This window comes from Brassica napus, chromosome C9 (assembly GCF_020379485.1).
Source record: "Brassica napus cultivar Da-Ae chromosome C9, Da-Ae, whole genome shotgun sequence".
Lineage (NCBI taxonomy): Eukaryota > Viridiplantae > Streptophyta > Magnoliopsida > Brassicales > Brassicaceae > Brassica > Brassica napus.
Genome location: NC_063452.1, coordinates 42101026 through 42124611, shown reverse-complemented (window position 1 = coordinate 42124611; position 23586 = coordinate 42101026). Strand labels below are relative to the sequence as shown.

The 23586-nt window shown below is 35.4% G+C and overlaps 2 protein-coding genes across 3 annotated transcripts; one reads left to right on the top strand and one right to left on the bottom strand.

The window, feature by feature from the left end:
* Positions 1 to 19170: 19170 nt before the first annotated feature.
* Positions 19171 to 19681, bottom strand: LOC106418566. Its single transcript, XM_048768010.1, has 2 exons — positions 19450 to 19681; positions 19171 to 19391 (listed from the first exon to the last, which is right to left on the bottom strand). The coding sequence occupies exons 1-2, from the start codon at positions 19679 to 19681 to the stop codon at positions 19171 to 19173; spliced, it is 453 nt and encodes a 150-aa protein (XP_048623967.1).
* A 617-nt stretch (positions 19682 to 20298) lies between these two features.
* Positions 20299 to 21941, top strand: LOC106418567 (ubiquitin-conjugating enzyme E2 10). 2 transcript variants are annotated; one of them, XM_013859290.3, is made up of 5 exons: positions 20299 to 20458; positions 20565 to 20643; positions 20896 to 21023; positions 21118 to 21222; positions 21576 to 21941. In XM_013859290.3, the coding sequence occupies exons 2-5, from the start codon at positions 20574 to 20576 to the stop codon at positions 21717 to 21719; spliced, it is 447 nt and encodes a 148-aa protein (XP_013714744.1). In that variant the 5' UTR covers positions 20299 to 20458; positions 20565 to 20573; the 3' UTR covers positions 21720 to 21941. The 2 variants fall into 2 exon arrangements, with proteins under 2 accessions (XP_013714744.1, XP_048624877.1); XM_048768920.1 differs by having other exon boundaries at positions 20355 to 20458; positions 20553 to 20643.
* The last annotated feature ends 1645 nt before the right edge of the window (positions 21942 to 23586 follow it).

The window sequence follows — 23586 nt, the reverse complement described above, 5'->3', positions numbered from 1 at the left end:
CTCTCCTCTGTCCGCATGAAGAGCTCTTCTTCCCCATCCTTCATTGGCGATTTTGAAGCTTAAACATCAGGTAATTCTTGTCCGTTTTTCATGAAATTTTGTGTGAAATATCTTTTAAATGTTTGTGTAAACCATGGGTAACCTAAAAAAGTAAGAATTGATGAAAATTTGAAAGAGAAAAAATGAATTTGAAAACTATGTATATGAATTTCGGGTTTAATTTATGTCCGTTTTTGATGAAATTTTTGTTGGAATACTTATAAAAATAAGTGTATATATCGGCTAGTGTAACAAAAGAAAGGTTGAATGCAAATTTTAAGAGATTTAAAAGGATTTTGTAAACTGTATTTATTGGTTTTAGGGTATATTTTATGTACGTTTTGAGCCCGTTTTGATGATTTCTTCGGTGTAATTTCATTAATATGAATTATATAACATGGGTTTTGAGTCCGAACAAAATCGGACTAAAAAGTTGATTAATTAGTGCAAGGATAATTTCTGGGTATTACTAAGATAACCTGTTTTACTAAGGCAACGTGGTATTACTGATACTACTGGTGTTACTATGTTTACAAATATTACTAGTATTACTGGTTTTACTATGTATATAGTATTGAAATAAATTAGTATTAGTAAGAATGCTAACAGTAAAATATTACGTGAGAATTAAATTTAAACTTCTTAATAATGCTAATTCTAATTATAATTCATTTTATTTCAGGAAAATGCAAAATCCGCATTGTACAATCATTTGTTTTGATTATGGAGGATATTATATTAAAGATGGGGTTGAAATGAAATGGATTTCGGGAGATGGTGAAGGGGAAGATGAAATTCACACTATTGTGTTGAAGAAATCAGTGGATGAGATCACACGCTCTATTTTGGTTGAGCGTATTTACAGAAAGATAAAGGTAGATGACTATAAGATGGAAGCGAAGATTAGTTACTTTCCAATGGTAATGTATTCGAACAGGCCATCATATATCTGGGAAGATGAAGACGTTTTTGGTTATCTAATGCAAGTAAATCAAGAGAATTGTAGAAGTGTTCTACATGTGGAGTTCAACAAAAGGGATGATGACACTGATTTCTATGGCAGTCTATCGGATAGAGAGGCTACTGAAAGAGGGGCTACTGATAGAAAGGCCACTGATAGAGAGGCTACTGAAAGAGGGGCTACTGATAGAGAGGCTACTGATACAGAAGCTACTGATACAGAAGCTATTGATACAGAGGCTATTGAGACAGAGGGTGGTGATGAAGAAGGTACTGAGAAGGATGCAACTGATAATGAAGGTACTGGTGGTGTGCTTACACTTTACGAAGACATTGAGATGCATGAGAATGCCACCGAAAGAGAAGCAGGACCCTCAGTTGAAGTCACACCAGTTGTCTATAAGGAGTGGGATGATGGTATGGATTTGGTTTTAGATCAAGAATTTAGAACCAAGGAGGAAGCGCAAACTCATATTCAGGCGGCGTCACATCTGAAGTGTTTTGAGTATGAGGTAATTAAGTCGGATACTAAGAGATATGTGATAAAATGCCGAGGAGCCAAAGAAGGCTGCAAGTGGTTTGTACGTGTTGCAAAGTTAACGAATTCAGATCTTTGGTCAGTTAGAAGTTACATCAAGCAGCATAGATGTTCTGTTGTTACCACAAGAACACTGCCTAATAGAAGGAGAGGCACACAACAAATCGTTGCATCTATCCTGGCCCAAGATTATCCTGGAAGTTTTGACACACCACGTCCCAATGCTCTGATCGATTTGATTCATCAGAGAGTTATACACAACGGCATATAGAGGAAGAAGACTAGCTGCTAATAAAGTGCGCGGAACTCCTGAAGAGAGTTATTCTTTATTATATTGTTATATGCACATGCTGAAGCAGGTGAATCCTGACACAATAACTCGTGTGGTTGTGGATGAGGGCAAAAAATTTAAGTATCTGTTTTGGGCTTTGGGAGCTAGCATAGAAGGATTCCGCGCGATGAGAAAAGTCCTCGTTGTGGATGCAACACACCTGAAGACTGTTTATGGTGGAGTGTTATTTGTTGTGACTTCTCAGGATCCCAATCATCACCACTACCCAATTGCGTTTGGTGTTGCAGATGGTGAGAAATATGAGAGTTGGCTATGGTTTATGGAACAGTTGAAATCAGTGATATCGGATCTCTCTGGATTGGTGTTTCTTTCGGACAGAAACAAAGGCTTGATCAAGGCAGTACATCAAGTGTTCCCTCAGGCCGCTCATGGTTATTGTATATGGCATCTGTCTCAAAATGTTAAAGGCTACGTCCATAACAACAGAGAAACATGTGCATTTAAGTTTATGGAGTGCGCACACGCTTATACAGAGGCGGAGTTCTTGGTCCTTTATGACGCTTGACAAAAGTTGTGAACAAAAGAAATGGGCTAGATGTTACTTTGAAGGAGTTAGGTACAATATTGACACCACCAATTCAACAGAATCTTTTAACGGTGTTATTAAGGACGCAAGAAAGTTCACCTTACTTCCAATGTTTGATTTTATCATTGGAAAAATTGCTGAATGGTTTAACAAGCACAGGAAAGAGGCAGCTGAAATGCCACCCGCACTAAAGCTTGTGCCTATAGTGGAGGAGGAAATGTCTAAAAGATGTGTTGATGCAGGGTTTCTTCGGGTTGACGAGTTAAACAGCTTCCATCTCGAGTATAGTGTGCATGGTAGTGACGGGAAGCGTTATACCGTGGACATGGCTATGAACACGTGCACCTGTGGGCAATTTGATAAAGACAAATATTCATGTGTTCATGCAGTAGCTGCTGCCACATTCATGACTGATAAAGCGGGAAGGGAACTCCATCTATCTGAGTATTGTTCTAAGTACTATTTGGTAGAGCAATGGGCTTTGGCTTATCACAGGACAATATATCTTGTTCCTCATATGTCTGATTGGGTCATACCAGAAGAAATTAGAGCAAAGAAAGTACTTCCTCCAGAATTTGAAGTCAAGAAAGGAAAACCACAACAAACAAGGAAACCATCAGCAGGAGAAGCTCGTGGAAGAGGAAAAAGAGGCAGAGGGAGTGGAAGAGGGAGAGCCACAAGCACCGACACAGGCAGAGCCAGAGGAAGAGGTATGGCAGCGTATTTTGAATGTGGAAGTGGTTCAGGTTCAGGTGTTTGATTGTTGAAATTTGTTTCATTGTGCTATTCCGACTACTAGGACTACTGTAATTACTATATGTTATTTGGACGATCCGTATTACTAGAATTATTAAGTGTTATTTGACCTACTAGGATTACTGGAATTACTATGTGTTATTTGGACTACCTGTATTTCTGGAATTACTATGTATTATTTGAACTACTAGGACTACTTTAGATTACTATGTGTTATTTGGACTACATATATATTAGTATGAGTATTTATGTTTAGTATGTAGAATCGATATATATTTTATGATTATTATCAATTTGTAGACTAGTTACTTACTAAATATAGATTAAGACTATTTTTTTTGATTATTTTAGCAGTTTAAGAAAAATCTTTTCATTTTTTCAAAAAACTCTCTTAACTTTCATTGTTATTGTATGAATGGTTAGACCATAGTAAGAAAAATCTAAAAAAATACGTATTCCTGGAAAATGCTTCCAGAAAATGTCTTCTTTAATGATTATTATAGTGTAAAAGCATCAGTTTTACTACAAAAAAGCTCATTTTCTCAGGGTTTTACCAGATAAACCTAAAAATTGCCAAAAGATTACTATGTGTAAGGTAGTATTACTAAGTCCTTGAAGCTTACCAAGAATTACTAAGTGTAATCAAAATATAATATCAAAATACATGACGGCTGCACGTTTTACATGTTCATTTTTTATCCATGCAAGTTTTACATGTGGTTTGCATTTTACATGTAAACTGTTTTTAATTATTTTATAAATTGGAGTATTTTTCCAAATTTTAAAAAGTATTTTTTTCAAAATTTTGAAGTATTTTTCCAAAATTTTGACCAGAGTTTCCCCTGTAATTTTGAGTTACCACACCTGTTTAAAAAACATAAAACATCCAGAAACATGACATAACATCCAGAAGCAGAAACATAACATCCTAACAAGTTCAAGAGAAGCATTTTAGGCAGAAACATATCATCCTAACTTGAATAATACATATACATAACATAAGCATTTTAGGTTTTTGTTTTAAGCTTCTTCTTTGGCACTTCTAGCTCATCAGTCTTTCCCTCAGTGAAAGGAGACTGCACCCACCGTGATGGTTCACTTTTTCTCTTCTCCGGCAGCGGCGTACATGGCTTCAATGTAGCCTCAGTCTTCTTCGGCCTGCCTTTCTTCTTAGGTGCACCATCAGCTTTAGCTTTCTTTTTTTCAGCTTTAGCTTTCTTTTTTTCAGCTTCAGCTCTCATTTTTGCTAGTCTCTCAGCTCTGGGAATGCCATACGGCACTGCTATGACCTTCAACCTAGGCTTGCGCATAGTCTTTACTTCTACCTCAACTGACTTCTCAGCTAGCTCAGCAATCTCAGTCTGAATAGCTTCTTGCTCAATTACCATGGCTTCTTGTTCACCGTTTTTTTTCCTTGTTACCACAACAATCTCTGGTGATATAGAGATTGCTTTCCTCGCAGCTGCTGCCTTAGTTCTACCACGTGGTGTAATGACTATTACTCCGGTAGAGGTAGGAGTTCCCTTGGATTCTTCTTTCTCAGCCTCTTTCTCTTCTTGAACCTCTTTCTCAGCCTCTTTCTCACCTTCTTTCTCACCCTCTTTCTCTTCTTGAACCTCTTTCTCAGCCTCTTTCTCTTCTTGAACCTCTTTCTCACCCTCTTCCTCACTCTCTTTCTCTTCTTGAACCTCTTTCTCAGTCTCTTCTTCACCCTCTTTCTCAACCTCTTCCTCAGCCTCTTTCTCACCCTCTTTCTCTTCTTGAACCTCTTTCTCAGCCTCTTCCTCACCCTCTTTCTCAACCTCTTCCTCAGCCTCTTTCTCAGCCTCTTTCTCAGCCTCAGACTCATCATCAATTGTCCTCCAAAATTCTTCCGCTTGCACTCTCACTCTTTCCTGAAGCCTTAACAGAGAATTTTCTTCATCTGATTCTTCCACGTATTCTTCGCCTTTCTCAACAGAGTCACTGTTTTCTTTGTCTTTTTCAGGTTCTTGGTCTTTCTCTTCGTCACCCTTCTCACTGTTTTCCTCGTCTTCCTCATCTTTCCCACTGTTTTCCTCATCTTCCTCACCCTCCTCACTGATTTTCTTCCCTGTCTCAGCCTTCTCTGCCTCAGCCATGTCTCTATCCTTCCCATGATCTCTACCATAATCAAAATCATTCCACTGTGTATATTCCTCATCCTCATATCCCTTGCTTTCAATAGGAGTCAACTTGTCTTCTATTTTCTTACCCTTTTTCTTCAAAACTCGCTGGTACTTCTCAAGTTTACCCATCCTCAAGTTCATAGCCTCCAGTTTTGTCTCAACCGTTAAATTAATTCCAGAAAATCCTTCTTCCATGGCCTTCACAATCCTCTCTTCCACACCTTTCAACATCGACTCCAAACCAGAATTAGAAGATGAACCTTCTACAATTGTCACCTTTTCTATGTCTTTCGTCTTTGTAAACTTTCGTGCAGCAACATCTGACACATAAAGTTCTTTCCACCAAATCTTCTTCTGCTTCACATTTAGCCAGTAGTTCCACCTATCACTTGTGCTACCCTCACACTGATACTCTGGCTCCGGATCAATGATACGAGCCAGCAAAGTTTCCTCATCCACCGTTGGAACCAACACACTGTTAATAACCTGAAAATAAAACATTCAGAAATATCAGTTTAAATATTCTGCTATTTTCTATTAAATGAAATAAAGATATACCTTTGTGTTTCCAAAAGCATCATATATATCTTCCAAAGGATAGCCCTTCATGCTACTCTTTGTAAACCGACTCTTGCACATCCTAGGACAATCTCCACTGGCGCAATCTGAAGAGATTCGAAATTTTTTTCCTAGCTTAGGAATACACTCAAAAGCCAAAACCTACACAAATGAAGTGTCATAGTGTCAGATTTTCGGTTATAAATAACAAAAATTTCACTTAATGCTAAATTGTGTGCTTTACCTCTAATGGAATTATGAATCCATTAAAGCCGGTTGCATGGTGCACTTCACCCTTCAGAAGCTCCATTACATGCTTAATCTCCTTTATTGCATCATCAAATGTTAGACGACCCCAAGAAAATGTTCTGCAAACATCCAAATCGTCCACTATCCTTAAGATGAACGGGTCTAATGCTGCAGAATCCTTCGTCGTTCCTCTGATAATCCGACCAAGGAAGAACAGGATAGCCATCTTTAATCTATTATTACATGCTGTCCCCATAGATTGCAGCTTCTGCTTCACATCTACTATGGTGATCTTCTTCTTATTACCGAAGTAATAATCCATAAACTTAGTACCCCCGAGCTTCAAATGTCCACTCGGATACTCATGGCAGTCCAAGCCAGAGATGAGGGCATGCTCCCTCATAGAGTAGCGGATGGGCACACCATTCACCCCAAACCATGAAGCTTCTTCTCCTTCAATACGAATGGCGTGCAGCAGTAACATCCACATTCCTTGGAGCTTCAGGAATTCTTCATCAGGCATGTGGAAGAAATGACAAAACTGAGGATGGCTCGTGAACCAGTCGACCTCCTCCTTAAGTTCCTTAATCACATCAACTGTGTTCTTCACGCGGCACTTGGTCTGAATCTTGCAAGTCTTCAGGTACTGTGTGTTCTTGAAGTACATTTCAAGGGGCTGTGGTGGTTGTCTTTCCTGCAATCAATTATATATGTATTAGTCATTTTTTACTAGTAAACTAATAAAATAAATGATTAAAATGAATGCAAAAATTACTTTGGAGGAAATTGGAGACATGCCTTCACTTTCGGTATCAAGTGAGAGCGAAACCACAGTCGTTCCTCTCACTGGATTACTCTCTTCTCTAACCGGCTCATTCCCATTTGATACCGCTTTTCTAGCTCTAGTTCTACTGGAGACTCCACATCCAGTAGATGGACGCTTTCTTTTTAGGCCCTTCATTCCCTGTACAAGATGTTAATCACAACAACTCAGTTACTCCTACCAACATCAATAAAGCTTCAATTCAAAACTAATACACAACAGTAGCAGTTAATTAAAATAAAACCAATACACACACAACCAGTGACACTTTATTCAACTAAAACCAAAAAGATATTATACCTCAGAAGGGGGGTCACACATATCATCACTATTGTTTCCGTCTGATAGCTCTTCCACATGCTCTTCAGCAACATGAGCTGTTGTGGATTTTCCACTTTTCTTTGTAGTCTTTTTTTTTTCCTCCACGGTTACCTGCCATTATCTACTTCCTCTGAACATCCAAAAACAACACAACAACACACATTTAGGCATAATCTAGAATTATTACTTCCTAATCTCAAACCTTTCATTCACTCAATAAATCACCTACTACATTTCAGTTTACATTTATCCTAACAGTCAAAGAGATTTCGGTTTCATATCACAAACAATAAATCAAGAAAACCAATTGGATCCAGTAAGAAAGAACTCATAAAAATCACGAGCTCTTGGTTTTTTGTTTCAATTTATACCAATTCTACAGTTTCAAGATGTTTTCTCCAATTTCAAACCACAATCTCGCTTACTAAGATCCTTCCAAACTTTTCGACTACAATTTACAAGTTTTCCCTAAATTTTATCTGACCTAGATACAAAATACAAAGAAATCAAGGTCAAAAAATAACTTACCAGAATGAAGGATGTCGATTCAGAAGATGAAGTCTTGATTAGAACAGAAGAAGAGAAGAATAAGAAGAAGAAACGATGAAGCCGGGAGTTTTTGGAAATCAAGAACGTCCGAAAGAACATGCACGAGGAGAAAGAGAGGAGAGAACGACAATTTTTTTTTCTCTTTTTTGTCTAAACGCGGAGTTTAGGTTTAGGAAAAGGGTTATACCCGTAAGTGTTTGGGTGGGCCGGGTTTGAGTGGTCGGGTCGTGTAGTTATGTAATTTTGTTAGGGTTATTGATGAATTTAGCCTATTTTCATAATTTAAAATAAATAAATAAAAAAATATATTTTATTGATGGGAGATTTGAGCATTTTTAGTGAGTGAAAGGGGCATCTGGAGTTAACCCCTGTATGATCATCCGAAAGCGGGTTAAGCTAGTGATAGACATATATATATATATATATATATATATATATATATATATATGTATATATATATATATTATTTTTTGCGAACATCCAGTGTAAAAAGATTTAATAATGAAAAAAAAATTCTTGTTTTACAGATGAGTCGACTGATCGACTCGTTCGAATCATGGAAGGAGACTGGGTGAAATCTGAAATTGGGGAATGGGCATTTATATCTGACCAAAAAATTTTTGGATTTGGGGCTATTGTACGAGATGGCGAATGTTTCGAGTCATTGGAAGCAATTGTTAGAAGCAGATATATGTTGGATGATGGAACTCCGGCAGTTCCCACCTATCAATATCCAGAGTCGATGCTTGTGCGATATGGAAGGACAACACCGTCGATTAATATATGTTCAACTGAAGACGTTGATACTATAATGGAAGCACAATCATCGTATCCTGAGTTCACACTTTTAATCCCTTTTGGTGCACCCGTGTAGCACATTACTGCTATCAATATAGAACTGATTTCACCGTTGGTCGAACAGCATACGAGGGTGGTGGAGGGCAAGATGTGAGACCACATACCCCTTGTGAGAGTAAGTTGATCATTTGCTTGATAAAACATTAGCATGATAACAATAAAAGTGATGGTTAATGACTCAAATTACTGGTTAGAAAAATATATCCGGCTACAGCTTCGTATGTATTAAATTTGAGGACAAAACTTGTTTTATCTATCTCAGATATAACTGGTGGTAGATTTTCGTAATGTGAACTAATATAGGTAATGTATGCACATAAATCTGATGTTTATAATTACTGGTCATGTTTTAAAAAGATGCGTAACGTTAACATTAGCTTCCATGCATCTTTTGTGTTTTATTAGTTCATTGCTGATTTATAACCTTTGAAAATATAGGTGATGTTGTGGCAACCACAACAAACATCTACGTGGGCATGTGTTCAAAAATAAAGAAGTTTTTAAGCTTTACATGTCAATGTTCGCACTCAACCGTAAGTTCAACTTCCGTATTGTGCGGTCGGCATCAGAATGTATGGTGCTTAAATGTACCGGTATCGGTTGCACATGGCGGGTATATATTGTCCGCTTAAAGTCCTCACAAATGTATGAAGTGCGTAGAGCCAAAATTGATCATGGCTGTACTGTTGACGAACGTTCAAGATATGATAAGAAAGCTACAACCACCGTTATTGGAGAGATGATGAGAAGAAAGTTTGCTGGATCTGGTAAAGGGCCTAGACTAATTGAGATAATGCATATGATGCAAGGTGACGATGAAGTGTGCATATCATATTGGAAGGCTTGATGTTCAATAGAAGTGGCTTTGGAGTACACAAAAGGCTCTTATGGTTCATCTTACATGCTCATCCCTAAATACCTAAGGAGGTTAGTTGATGCAAATACAGGAACTATTGCAGACCTTCAAACCCGAACACAATGAAAACTTTGGGCATCGTTTCATGTACATGCTCGTAGCAACGAATTCTTCAATAAAAGGATATGATTACATGCGTAAGGTTATTGTTGTTGATGGAACCCATCTTAGAGGGAAGTATGATGGATGTCTTCTAACACCATCAGCGTCATATCTTCTAACACCATCAGCTCAGGATGGAAATTATCAAATTTTCCCGCTCGCATTTGAAATAATTGATGGAGAGAATGATAGTTCGTGGGATTGGTTTTTCCGGAGTTTCTCTTAATTCGTACAAAACCATGATGATGTTGTATTTGTCTGAGACAGACATTCATCTATTTATCACGATTTGGCAAAGGTATCTATCGTATCTAGTTACATTTTCAATTTTCTGTACAATTAATTGTTAGCCAGCTTTAACATAATTTTCAGTTAACAACTTATGCTTATAAATTTGGGTTACACTTGTTTCAGGTGTATCCATGTGATCGACATTGTGCTTGTGTATTGCATTTAAAAAGAAACATCAAGACATACTTAAAAAAAAAACATCTTGGTTTTCTAATGGCAAAAGCAGCAAGGACTTGCATACTCTCAGATTTCTATACGGTATTCAACGAAATTAAAAGTCAAGATGCAAACTTTGCAGAGTACCTTGCCGAAATCGGGTTCGAACATTGGGCCCGCTCTCAATTCACTGGTTGCCGCTATGATATAATGACAAGCAACGTTGCAGAGTCATGGAATATAGTTCTACGAGAAGCAACGGAGTACCCTATAATACCGTTAGTTGTTTCAAAAGTTGAAAGGATACTTGTGAAATCTTGATAAGCATACACGAGCGTGGATAATATTATTGATAGCGGCTGGTGTAAGAGTTAGCTTTTATTACCAATTTTATCGATAGCAGCCAATATACAAGCTATATGTTATTACTAATGTTAATTAGTGAATTTAAGAAAGCCCACCCACGAATAATTAAAACATATAAAATATACACTAAGTTAAGCGTTAATCAAGACAAAGAGAACATATCAATTTAGAGTATGGTACTTTGGTATACCAACTTACTACAAAGAAGATATTGGTTTGTTAGGGAAATGAAAATAATGAAAATGATATATTTTGATAAAGGTTCGGGGGATTATTGGTAAGTGTTGTAGCTTTATATTTTTTGCTGTAGAATTTAATCTGTATATTTATTTGCTGTAGCTTTCCTTGCTGTAGATTTCTAAAGCACTAATTTTTTGCTCTGAAAATAAAGCTCTCTACAGCCATATTTTGATTTTGCAGAGATTTTTTTGCTGTGAGTTTTTTAAGGAAAGCAAAGCTCGATTGGTTGACATATATAGATGTAGACTAAATTTTGGCTGTCCAGAGCATCTACAGCCCCAACCAATCATCCCTTGGATAGTTACTTTTAAATGGTAAATTAACAATATTAATACTAACCACCTTATCCGAAAGTACCTTTTTCATTGCATGCTTTATGTATATCTGGATAAATATTGAAGTAACCGGTTAACTAATCTATTTACGCAACATAAAATGTTTATTACTTATAAGTTTACACCATATAAAATGAGTTATTCTTGGTATAAAAAAGAAAGAAAATATATTTTTCAAAAAAAAAAACAAAATATTGTCAAAATATAGCATGTTTTTAAAATAAAAAGGTAAAAATAAATAAAAAAATAGTAGTAGTTGCAAAAAAATAAGAAAATATTTTTAAATATTTTTAACGCAAAAACTAAACCATAAACCCTAAATTCTAAACCCTAAACTCTTGGATAAACCCTAAACCCTTGGATAAATTCTAAACCCTAAATAAATAAAAAATAAACACTAAATCCTAAAAATACTAAAACCTTAATCTTAACCCCTAAATCCTCGGATAAAGGGTTTAGGATTTATCCAAAAGTTTAGAGTTCATGGTTTAAGATTTAATGTTTAGTATTTAAGGTTTATTGTTTTGCTAACAATATTAATTTTTTTTAAATCTCTTTTTTTAGCAACTATTATTATTTTTAATTTATTTTTATCCAAGGGTTTAGGGGTTAGGATTAAGGGTTTAGTGTTTCTTAGATTTAGTGTTTAGTGTTATTGATTTAGGATTAATCCAATGATTTATCCAAGGGTTTACCCAAGGGTTTAGGGTTTAGGATTTAATGTTTAGGGTTTAGTGTTTTATTGACGGCATTAAAAATATTAGTTTTTTTTTCAACCAATAATGGTTTTTATTGATTTTTACATTTTTATTTTAAAAACATAATATAAATTGACAATATTTTTTTTCTTTTTAAAAAGATATTGAAAATGAAATAACAAAATACTATTGGTTGGTGAACCTGCAGATTCACTCTATTGGGTGAACCAAGAATAACCTTTTTAGTATTGCATGTAAGTAGTTTTCGTTTCACAATATTTATATATCCAGAAAAAAGTTTATATAACCAATTAATTAGTTTATTATCATAACATGACATATCTAGTGTCACTACCAGAAATAATCAGTTAAACCGAATATCAATTTAATATACCAAATAATTGCGTCAACACTAATCACATTCCAAAAATTAACATTGAAGTAACAGCCATAAGTGGTTGACCAATCTATTAAAATAAGATATTGCTCTAAGTAACACCATAAAAATCCACTATATCTATTTCAGTAATCTAATATAAGTCATAACTAGTTTTTATGGCATTATCTTTTTACATATCTGGATTAACATCAACATAATCGGTTAACTAATATATTAACTTAACTTAACATACCAGAACCACCTCACCTTCATCATCATCAACGGCAGTATTCAAATGCCAACATCAACAGACTTTCCTATATTATCAGTTTTTTTGTTCATTGCCAACATTAATAGTCTTCCTCGTGGAATCCATAACTTTCCACAAAAGGAGAAACTAGACATGCATAAGAGCTGGTACGTAGTAACTTCTTGACTCTGACGATTTCCATATTAATCTCAGAAGTTTCAGATGACTCGGACGAGTGTACAATCCTAAAATATACCATATGTAAATAAAAAAATATTTGTTGTTTATCTTTAACATTCAATTAGTTTTGCTTGAATCGTGATCACTTTTGGACAAACACACGAGGGCTGCGAGTTTTGAAATAAGATTGGATTTGATAAAATAAGACTAGAGAAATGTTGTACCTTTTCGAAAATAATCCACAATTACTTATTGTCGATGAAACCAAAGCATCTCTGGATATTTAGGAAAAAAGATGATTTGTGCAAAGAATAAATATTGATGACACTAACTAAAAAAGGTTTTTATTCAGTATATTAGTGTGCACTATAGTCCAACAATATATTAGTTGCTCTGACAAGAATAATATCTAAAGATACGCATGTACATATATATATCCTACTTCGATTAGAAATAGTAAAAGCTAGATAGGGTCAAAATGGAATAATTGAAAGTGAGCAGTGCATAAATAGTGGCCAGCGTTAGAAAACTAATTACGTCTACATCCATGTATATTCAACGCAATTGCTCTTTATGAAACGTTGAACCAATATCTTCTTTAGATTAATTGAGAAACATTACGACTTATATTTATACGTGTCATCACTAGAATAATTTTTAGAATAATTAGAGAACAAAGTTGGTCCATTTAATTATATAATAAGTTTTTTTATTAAATTCACCATAAGTTCAGTATTAATGTTTTTTATTATTTTCTTAAATAAAAGTTACGGAATTGTCTAATGTGGTAAAAGTATATATGATAATTAATGATTTTGAATAATAAATATTTGATAAAAATTAATGTATCTTCTATCATATTGTTTAATTTTAAATTATTAAAATAAATTAAACAACTACATTAACCATATAATAAAATTTAGATTTTTCTGTATATGTATTTTGAATTTTTTAAAACGACTATAAAATACTAAAACTGTTAAAAGTTTAAAAATTCAAATTTTGTAATCTATGGTTTAAAATTTTTGTTATGACAAAATACAAATGATTACAAAATCATATAAGTAAAAAAATTAATTTAATTAATTATTAAGATTAAAAGACATATATATATATATATCGTTTTAAATTAAATTATATACCATATAAAATCTATACATATTTTAATTTCGAAATTTACTTTGAACAATTTTTTTTTTGATAAAAGCTTTGAACAAACATTAACAACTAAATTTTTAAAAAATTATAAATTACTAAAACTATTAATCAAGAATGAAAATTTTGTTATCAGTAATTTAAATTTTTTGCTATAAGTTATACAAATGATCAAAAAACATATGAGTAGAAAGCATCGTTTAATACATTAAAATTAAAAAAATATATTATATATGTTAATATCATTTAAATTTAATTATATTCTATATCGAAGAAAAAAATATTGTTTGATTAATAAAATTGATTTATATATTCACACCAATTTAATTATATATCTAGTTATTGATTTTTATTTATTCAATATATATTTATTATTTCATAATATGTAAAAACATATAATACATAAAATAATTTATATATATAATGTTAATTTCTAGCAAAGCGCGTATTTTAATCTAGTGTTAATTAAAAATGTAAATAGATAAAATATTTATGGCGCGTCGCACATGTGAGTTCACACACGAGAAACGTTAATGGTCGTGTTTTGAGTCAAAATGTCACATCCCACAAACAAATTATTGCATAAATATGTTGTGAATTTTTGTTCTCAATATAGTTAGTTATTACACTAATTCACTCTTTGTACATCCAAAACAAAAAATGTTTAATTAACTATCATTTCTTTCCAATAAAATTGAACATATGATCTATCTGGCTTATTTAGGGAATAACCAAAAAAAAAAGAAATTAGATTTTTAGAGAGAAAGAAGAGAGAGATAAGGAGAGAAAAGAGGGTGAGATTTTAGTTAGATAGTGAATTTTGTTTTTTTTTTCTTAGCTATTTGGGTGCAATTTCTCATGATCTATTAGACTTTTTTTTTTACAATTTACTAAGTAATTCAAGAGTTTTGATCATTAATTCAATTCTACATTTATCATATTATTATTTTTCATATCAAATCTAAACGTCTCTGACCATCATCAACAATAGAACACATGCAAGTCTTTTAACAAATATAAACTATTAATATTTTAATTTTGTATTTATTTTGTATTTATATTTAATCAATAGAACCATTAGTAATTTTTCCATATGTGAGAACACTCTCTCAAAAGCTCTCAAACAAGAGAACCTCTCTCTTCTCTTTCCTATTTTTCATTTATTTTAATCTTGAGAACATGCTCAAGAACTCCCTAATGTGGATGCTCCTAGCATACCATATTTTGATTTTTGTCGACTCCAAATATATTTATAACCTTCAAAAAAAATTTATATAAAAATATGTATTATTCGTAAAAATCAATATATTTATCCTACATCCTCCGAGAAGCCTGTGAAGACTATCCAACATAGCCTTAACATCGTCCATCTCCTCCTTTCCTAGGGTGGCCGATTTTCTCCTCTCAAAATAAGTGTTTTTGGTGCTATTGCTAGATGTCAAGTTCTCAATAAGTCTCACAGCCTCTTCTGGATTCCTAGTGTTGAAGTTTCCTTCACTAGCAGTGTCAAAGTTTCCTTCACTAGCAGTGTCTAGAGCCATCTGATATGCCAGCGCGATGCCTCTGAAGAAAGTGCTAAGCAGCTGCATTTCGTTGAATCCATGGTGTGGACAGTCTCTCTGATAGGACTTGAATCTGATCCAGGAGATTCTGAATGATTCTGTAGGCTAATGTGTGAATGTATCAATCTTGCTCCTTAAGTCCTCAACGCATGACTCATCAAAGAAATTATGCAGAAACGCGTTCTTGATGTCTGCCCAGGATGTAAGAGATCTTGGTGGTAAATGCTTAAGCCATCGCGAAGCTTCTCCAGATAGTGAGTGCTTAAAGAGCTTGCAAAAGAGATAATCCTCAGGGACTCCATTGGCTTTAATGGCAAAAACCAGATCCTCGAACCGCTCCAGATGGTCCATAGGATGCTCGTGTGATAGACCACAATATGGCGTCTGTGCCACGAGTGTAAAGTAATGGGGCTTCAGCTCGAAATCGTTCCTCTGAATAGCTGGAGGACGAAGAGCAGATATGTTAGCGTAGTATTGATCTGGACGGTTGTAGTCAGCCAACGTTATGGGTCGAGCTGCTTCGTCTACAACTTGAGCAGCTGCAGTGGCATCATCATCATGATCAGGAATTACAGCCCTCTGATCATCTAACTTCTGGCCTGCTGCATTAAGCATATGACCCTCCGGGTCATGTAGGTCTCCATTCTCATCTCGCACTAAGATTAGGGTAGCAACCATGTCTCGCGGAGAGGTGTCGATCGATGTTCGGATATAAGTTTCGATCGGTGGTAGCTCACAACTGCCGGTCAACGGATTAGTAGTATCAGTCGACGTTTGCTGAGAAGTGTCAATCGACGGAGTTGGGTTGTTGTCGATCGATGCGGCTCGTCTCTCTTTACGGATCGTGCGTTCCATAAGTGTAGGGTCTGAGAATAAAGTGATTTTTTCTTGTTGCTTCTAGTACTGCTGGGCATGCACCTGAAATAGTTTAAGAAAAAAAATTATCAGAATCCTTTAATAGTAGAAAAACGTATACTAAATCTAACTAGATAAAATCTAATGGCGATCAAAACTCCCCGACAACGACACCAAATTTGATATCACTCAAACCCTAAAGAGTGATTTTTACTCTCAAATAAGAGGTCCAGTTTTACAAGACAGTTGTTCAGTTGATTGGTTTGACGTTTGCAAACAATTGTTAGAAAGCGCTAGATATAGGGTTTCTATTCAAGTAATCAGGATTATAGAGGTATATAATACTTAGGCTGTCAATCCTAGAACTCGATGTATAGTGTAAAGATTTCCAGCTTTCGCATGTGAGTCTTATGTTTTGACTAAGTCCAATATCTCAGCTTCCACTTGTTGATACGGATTGAACGTCGATCGATGCTATGAGATTAGCGTCGATAGATGTTTCCTTAGGCATGCCTTAATGAGTTGATCGAAAGGTCACTAGTATTGTCTAGATCAGCTTTCACTTGTTCTAGCAATCCTAACTCAAGGGAATTAATTCTGGTGCAGAACCTATCGTCGTAATTGTCCACAGTTCTAAGTTCAAGGTTCTAGTTAGCTACTCTAGAACATATGAATTAATAACAATTCCTTGAAGAATATTTATCACCTTAGCAATTCTATATTTTGGGCTAATCCCTCGTAATGTATTTGAACACTAAATCTAACAGATGAATTACTCAGACATAGCAAAGTAAATCATAATCATAAACATACATTGCATAAATAGAATAGAGTTAGAAATAATGGAGTTCCAATACAAATCTCTGAAGGAGTCTTGAATCTTCTCTCCAAACTACTAAAAATTCTAAGTATTGTTTGCTTTGAAAAGTAGAAAGTATGAAAACTGTGTGTTGCCTAGAACAATGGCAAAGCATATAAATATTAGGTTAAAATCGGCCAGAGGTATTTCTATAAATGTGTGTGACTTGGGATAAAAGTCGGCTGAAAACCTAGTCGGGTCTTGCGCGTTTCGCTGTCGATCGACGGCACAAGATGTGCATCGATCGATGTTTGTTTCTGAATGTCGACATCCGGACTGGTTCGATAGTCAGATACGGGCTTCCTCTCATTTTATCTCTAAAATGCACCAAAATCACCATTACCTCCAAAACACTCCTGAACATATAAATATGCTAAAAAGGCTCCAAAACAGAATAATTATATCCTAAAACACTCATATACCATGGCTAAAAGTGGATAAAATCCATGGTATATCAAGGAGCAAATCGAACATCTTGGCAACATCAAGCATGAGAATGTTGCCACTTTGAGAGGATATTACTTTACTAAGGACGAGAAGCTCGTGGTTTATAATTACTATGAACATGGAAGTCTTTCAAGTTTACTACACGGTATGTTGATACTGCCACCATTGAACTTAGTAATGCATGCCTAGGACATTTCATTACCTCTTATACAAAACTAAGTTAGTCTATATATGTTATCATTCAGATCAGAGATGTCTCAGGAATCGGAAACCTCTAGATTGGGAAACTAGATTGAATATGGTGTATGGAACAAAAAAAGGAGTAGCTAATATTCACTCACAAAGTGGCGGCAAACTAGTCCATGGGAACATAAAATCATCAAATGTTTTCCTCAATGCAAAAGGATATGGCTGCATCTCTGGAGCAGGAATGGCCACACTGATGCATTCACTACCCCGGCATACATTTGGCTATCGTGCACCAGAGATAACATACATAAGAAAGGGGGCTCAACAATCGGATGTGTATAGTTTCGGTGCCTTGATATTCGAGGTACTAACATGAAAATCAGAAGTGGCTAACCTGGTAAGGTGGGCGAACTCGGTGGTTAGAGAGGAATGGACCGAAGAGGTGTTTGATGAAGAGCTTATGAGGTGTACTCAAGTAGAGGAAGAGATGGTGGAGATGCTTCAGATTGTATGGTCTGCACGGCGAAGTTACTGGAGAAGAGACCAAACATGAATGAGGTAGTGAGAATGGTGGAGGGGATAAGACCGGAAAAGCTAGTAAACGGAAACAGATCAGAGGTTTCCACAGGCTCAACTCCAATAGGAAGTTTATCAGGATCACCATATATACTGTGAGAGAGAGAGACTAATAATTTCTCCTTTTATGTATTTGAAAATTCAAAATAGGGTTACAATATTTCAGTTCAGTCTATGTAACGGCATATATCTACCTAGCTTAACTAAAAAGATATTATTGATCTGTCACTTTCTATCAAGACAAGAAAGGAACTCAATTCATACATGAATTCTAGGAAATACAATTATCCATATAATAATTACACGGATCTTATCTAAGGAAGAACAGTAAAAAAGATAAATAGAAAACATGATGAACAACATACCGTCCTAGTTTAAGTTTTTAGTAACCAAAAGAAAAAGAATCCATTCACAATCCAAACCGGTCTTTCTAGTGCTCCCTTCAAAGTTTATGAACAAGGAGGAAAACTGAGATGTAGTCACTTCCACTTAAATCTGGTCTTGATACCCACTGAAAAGAAATAAAAGTGCTTGATGAGTCAAAAAAACAAACACAAACTTAGATTGATTCAAAATGTGTGTGTTCATTCAAACCTTCAGTTTCCTCAAATGAAACCTCCTTTACTAATGAAGCAGAAGCATTGTACTCAAACCTGGAATGAACAATGGGGAAGAAACCACTATCACCATAACACAAATACTGCATTGTCTGCACACATACCTTTGTGTTTGTGTATTTAGTTGCAATCATTCGTATTTTGAGATATTAATCTCAGTAGCTATCTCTTAAAAATGTTAAATTTGATCCAAAAATATAGAAACTATGGTCCAGTTACCTGTTGCAGATAAGCACTTCAAGTTCATAGTCAGAAGCACTCTTAGTGACATCAACCAAGACCTGAACCAGCTCAGTCTTCCGAGTGCTGGCCATGAACAGATCATACTCCGTGGGGATAATTAATGACAGCGAAGAAGTTATCGCTCAATTTGCTCAAACACATCTTCTCCACTGCTGCCAAAGCTATCCTCCGAGTCATAGCTTCGGTCTCAGGATCAATCAGATAGATAGCAAAGTCAGTGAGTATAAAGATCAGTCTCTTCATCTTCCCAGAGCCAGTGAACTTCAAAACTTTATCAGTGAATCGAATCGACGTGTCCCCTACATACATTACAATTCACCGATCGATCAGTCCTTGACAACCAAATTAGAAACCAACGATGCGAATGGAGCAATGCTAACCTTGTTTCTCGAGAATCTTCATCAATCAAGGACGAGTGGAGATAGTCGCCACTGTGTTCTCTATAGCGAGAAGCTTTCCTTCTGACTTTAGCTCCCCCGAAAGGCTCTGAAGTCCCTCCATCTTCCTCCTCTAGGGAGTGATCATCATCTTCGTTTGGAGATTCTTTACCGTTGTATTTAGGCCGCCTTTGATCCTTGAACCGGTCCATTCCTACGAAGAATCGGTTCGATTTTTCTCACATTAGGAGAGAAATCTGGCAGGTGGGAGAAAAGAGAAGACGCAACTACGTTTAATTTCAAAGATGAGATGTAAGCCGTTAGATTATTTGATTTTTTCTAAATCGATTTGGGTCAATGCCAGCTGGACATAAAATTCAGATCCGAAATTCGAACCAAATACTAAATCTTAACCCGAATTTGTTTATGAAAATAATTATATTGTTAAACACGCACTTCTGAGTATTACAAAAAATAATAATTAAACATGAATAAATTGATATTTAGTTCTATTATGAATAATTAAATACGCAGAGTATTTAGTTCAAAACATGAATAACTATCCGAAATAAATGTTCAAAACTTATTAAATAAAAATTAAAATATTTAGTTCTATCATTGTGATAATATATTGTTCAAAATTATATGTTGTTTGTTAAATTTTAGTTTAGGTTTTATATTATTTGGTATCTAAGGAATAAATTTTAACCGAAAAATTTAAATGGATCCAATATAAAGCGAACGTCCAAGAGTTCTAAAATATATCGGAACCAAGTCTCAACTCTGATCCGAACAATCCACCTACTAGGCAAAGAAAGTAAATTACCCTCACGCTATTGATGGTGGACGCGACCACAGGGAATCATTCCCATTCCTCTTACGTCCACCACCCTTTCACCAATTCTCGGGTTCTTCTTCTTCTCCGCCTCCTAATTACGCGAAGAAGGCGGCGAAAACCTCGCCAAGTCTGAGATACGCGAACCCAAAAGGTAATTATATATGCTAATCTTTAGATCTATCGATTTACACAATCCTCACGGATTCTTAGGCTCCGTTTGGAATCTTAGCCTTGTTTGTGTAGAGATCGTATTGTAGGTTTTGGATATGGCGTCGAAGCGGATCTTGAAGGAACTGAAGGATCTGCAGAAGGATCCACCCACCTCTTGTAGCGCAGGTCTTTATCGTCTTCTTTTGTTTGAATTCACAGATAATGTTGATCGATCTCGTTCTTCATGTTGATTACTGCTTGAATGTCATGTTTGGCCTCGATCTTGAGCTAATTGCTTGATGATTTACATTAGTTTTTGATCTGGGATCTAGTTAACATAATTGGTATCTTTCGTTTTGTGCTTGTGAACAAAGAAAGTTCATCTCTTTTGTTTCGGTGACCTTGTCTTTATATCTTCTTGGTTTTTTGTTTTGACAGGACCTGTTGCTGAAGACATGTTTCATTGGCAGGCAACGATAATGGGTCCTTCAGACAGTCCTTACGCTGGTGGTGTTTTCCTTGTTACCATTCATTTCCCTCCAGATTACCCTTTCAAACCTCCTAAGGTTTGGTGCTTCCCAAGACTTTTGATGATAGCCATTCATGTCTTCTTTTGTGGTTTGCTTCCTTGTGTCATTGTTTCTTCATATGGTGTTATAGGTTGCCTTTAGGACGAAGGTGTTCCATCCCAACATCAACAGCAACGGAAGTATTTGCCTTGACATCTTGAAGGAGCAATGGAGTCCTGCTCTCACCATCTCCAAGGTTCGTCTTTTCTTGTTTTCTTAGCTAAACATATTCTCTATGCATTCCGAACTTGCTTTGAAGTGATAATAATGACCTGTATTATCAAATCATTCACTCATTTTGGATGCAAGTAGGTTCCTTTCATTTATCTGCTCGTCTCTTCTCATTTGGATTGATATTTAATAACATTTGAGCCGTCTCTTTATTATTAAAGCTTTGATTTATTTTGTGTAAAAATGGTTGGTTTTTATTATCTGCTCTGCTCATATCATACAAGTGATAACCTTGATGATTACTAGCCGTCTCTTAGGTCCTTCAAGCTTTAGTCTCGCTGAGAATGACAAAATTATTTTGTTTAAATTTCTAAACAGGTGTTGTTATCGATCTGTTCATTGTTGACCGATCCAAACCCTGATGATCCTTTGGTGCCTGAGATAGCTCATATGTATAAGACTGACAAGAACAAGTATGAGTCAACTGCACGGAGCTGGACTCAGAAGTATGCCATGGGCTGAAATGGAAACCCCAATCTACAAAACTCTCTCTTTATGAAGAAAAAAAATATTTCCTTAATTTCTATGTATGATTCAGTAGACAATCTCTCGTGTCCGTTTTAAATTTTCTGAAAACTAGACCACATGAAGTGGGTCTTGTTTAAAAAAACATTATCTTTGTGAAACTAGAAACTGGTGTTTGGTCATGTGGATGAATTGTGATTTGATGTTTTTGCTTTCTGATTACATATGCCCATCAATTATTCAGTTCATCTTGACAATCTCTCGCGTCCTTTATAAAATTTCTGAAAACTAGACCAATGAAGTGGGTGCATTGTGATTCGATGTTTTTGCTTTCTGATTAGTTTAGCCCATCAATTATTCAATTTATGGGGTTTGTTAACCTTATTTTAATTTTTGTTTCAAAATTTGGATCCCTTTTATTTGTATTTTAAAAAATATTTGGGCCATGGAGCCATGGATAATTGCATATGTGCCAACTTTCTTTGTGCCAACTTTCTCAATTTAAACACAAGTTGACAAAAAAATCCATCATATTTATCTCAAATATTGCAAAAATATTAATAATTACAGTTAAACATTATTAAACTCTAAATTTGGCATTTAAATTTTTTATTACTTGAAATTTTAATAAATAATAATGAAGATTGCTAACAAAAAGACATCAACTAAATCATAAATTAAAATGTATAAAGTATAGCACATGGAGTCCTAGTCTTGGATATTCATGTTCTTTGGTCGGTAAAAATTGGTTTTTATCAAAACGGATCTATTTGAATCAGTTCTTTTCGGACCTGAGTATATTTGGGTTGGTTCTTTTCATGAGCTCTTTTGGGTATATAAATTTTAGACCTAATTAGACACTTGCAAATTTTTAGTTCAGTTTCGGATTGAGTATTTTTGAATCGGTCTGAGTTTTGGATTTTCGGTCTGGATAAATTATTCATGCTTAAAGAGTTATACAATTAGGAATGGCAATTGGGACAACCCGCCCCGCCGTAGCCCGCCCCGCTGCGGTCTCTATCTCTGGCGGATCTTTGCGGTTCAGCCCGCCGTAACCCGCGGTTCCTAAACCTCTACCCAAACCCACCCCGCTTGCTACATAAGACTTTGCGGTCCGGCCCGCGGGTAGTGAAAATGCAGTCCTCATTAGTTCTCTTCTTCTCATTGACCTTGAGACATCTCAGAACTCATCGCAAATCAAACAGTTTTCAGAAAGACAGAAAAAGAAAAATGGAAGTGATGAGTTTAACTGCTCCATCTTCGCAAAGAAAATTCACTGGCTGCTTCTTAAGCGCACCAACAAGCCCACGAAGAATCACAGAGTGGTACAGAGAGTACGAGGAGGAGGCAAAAAGAAACTTCTCCGAACGTTCTTTGATTCCTTTCGATTGGGAAGAGAATCAAGGCAGTCCGAGGAAGATCACTGACAATGAAGAAGACACTGTTGATGATAAACAAGATAGATGAGACATGATATTAGCCTACACGGTTTCTTTGGTTTCTCTACTAAAGATTGAAAGTGTAATATTGAATCAGTCTGATACCAATGACAATTAATAGTAAAACTTTAAAACAATCAAAGTTTCAAACAAAACAGCTCATACATAAAAAAAAAACAAAACTGATAACTTCTTGTCACTAAAGTCTACAACCATCATGTTTCAAGTCAACTAGTTAAGTCAAACAAAGCAAACGAACTCTTGAACTCAATACTGTAACTTAGTAGCAGATTGTAAATTTGTAATCTAATTACAGTATAGAATAGCGAGTGATATAAATAACATGCAAAGATTTAACTTTAACTCGTGTCTACCGAGAGGAAGAAATCATATACCTGTGTAGATGGTAGATGGTGGTAGATCGA

Excerpts from the sequence above, each read along its gene's own strand:
- LOC106418566 (XM_048768010.1), bottom strand. The coding sequence starts at position 19,681 with ATGGACCGGTTCAAGGATCAAAGGCGGCCTAAATACAACGGTAAAGAA. Across the intron at positions 19,392-19,449 it reads AGCATTGCTCCATTCGCATC|GGGACACGTCGATTCGATTC; the intron begins GTTGGTTTCTAA and ends TAATGTATGTAG.
- LOC106418567 (XM_013859290.3), top strand. The coding sequence starts at position 20,574 with ATGGCGTCGAAGCGGATCTTGAAGGAACTGAAGGATCTGCAGAAGGAT. Across the intron at positions 20,644-20,895 it reads ACCCACCTCTTGTAGCGCAG|GACCTGTTGCTGAAGACATG; the intron begins GTCTTTATCGTC and ends TTGTTTTGACAG. Across the intron at positions 21,024-21,117 it reads ACCCTTTCAAACCTCCTAAG|GTTGCCTTTAGGACGAAGGT; the intron begins GTTTGGTGCTTC and ends ATGGTGTTATAG.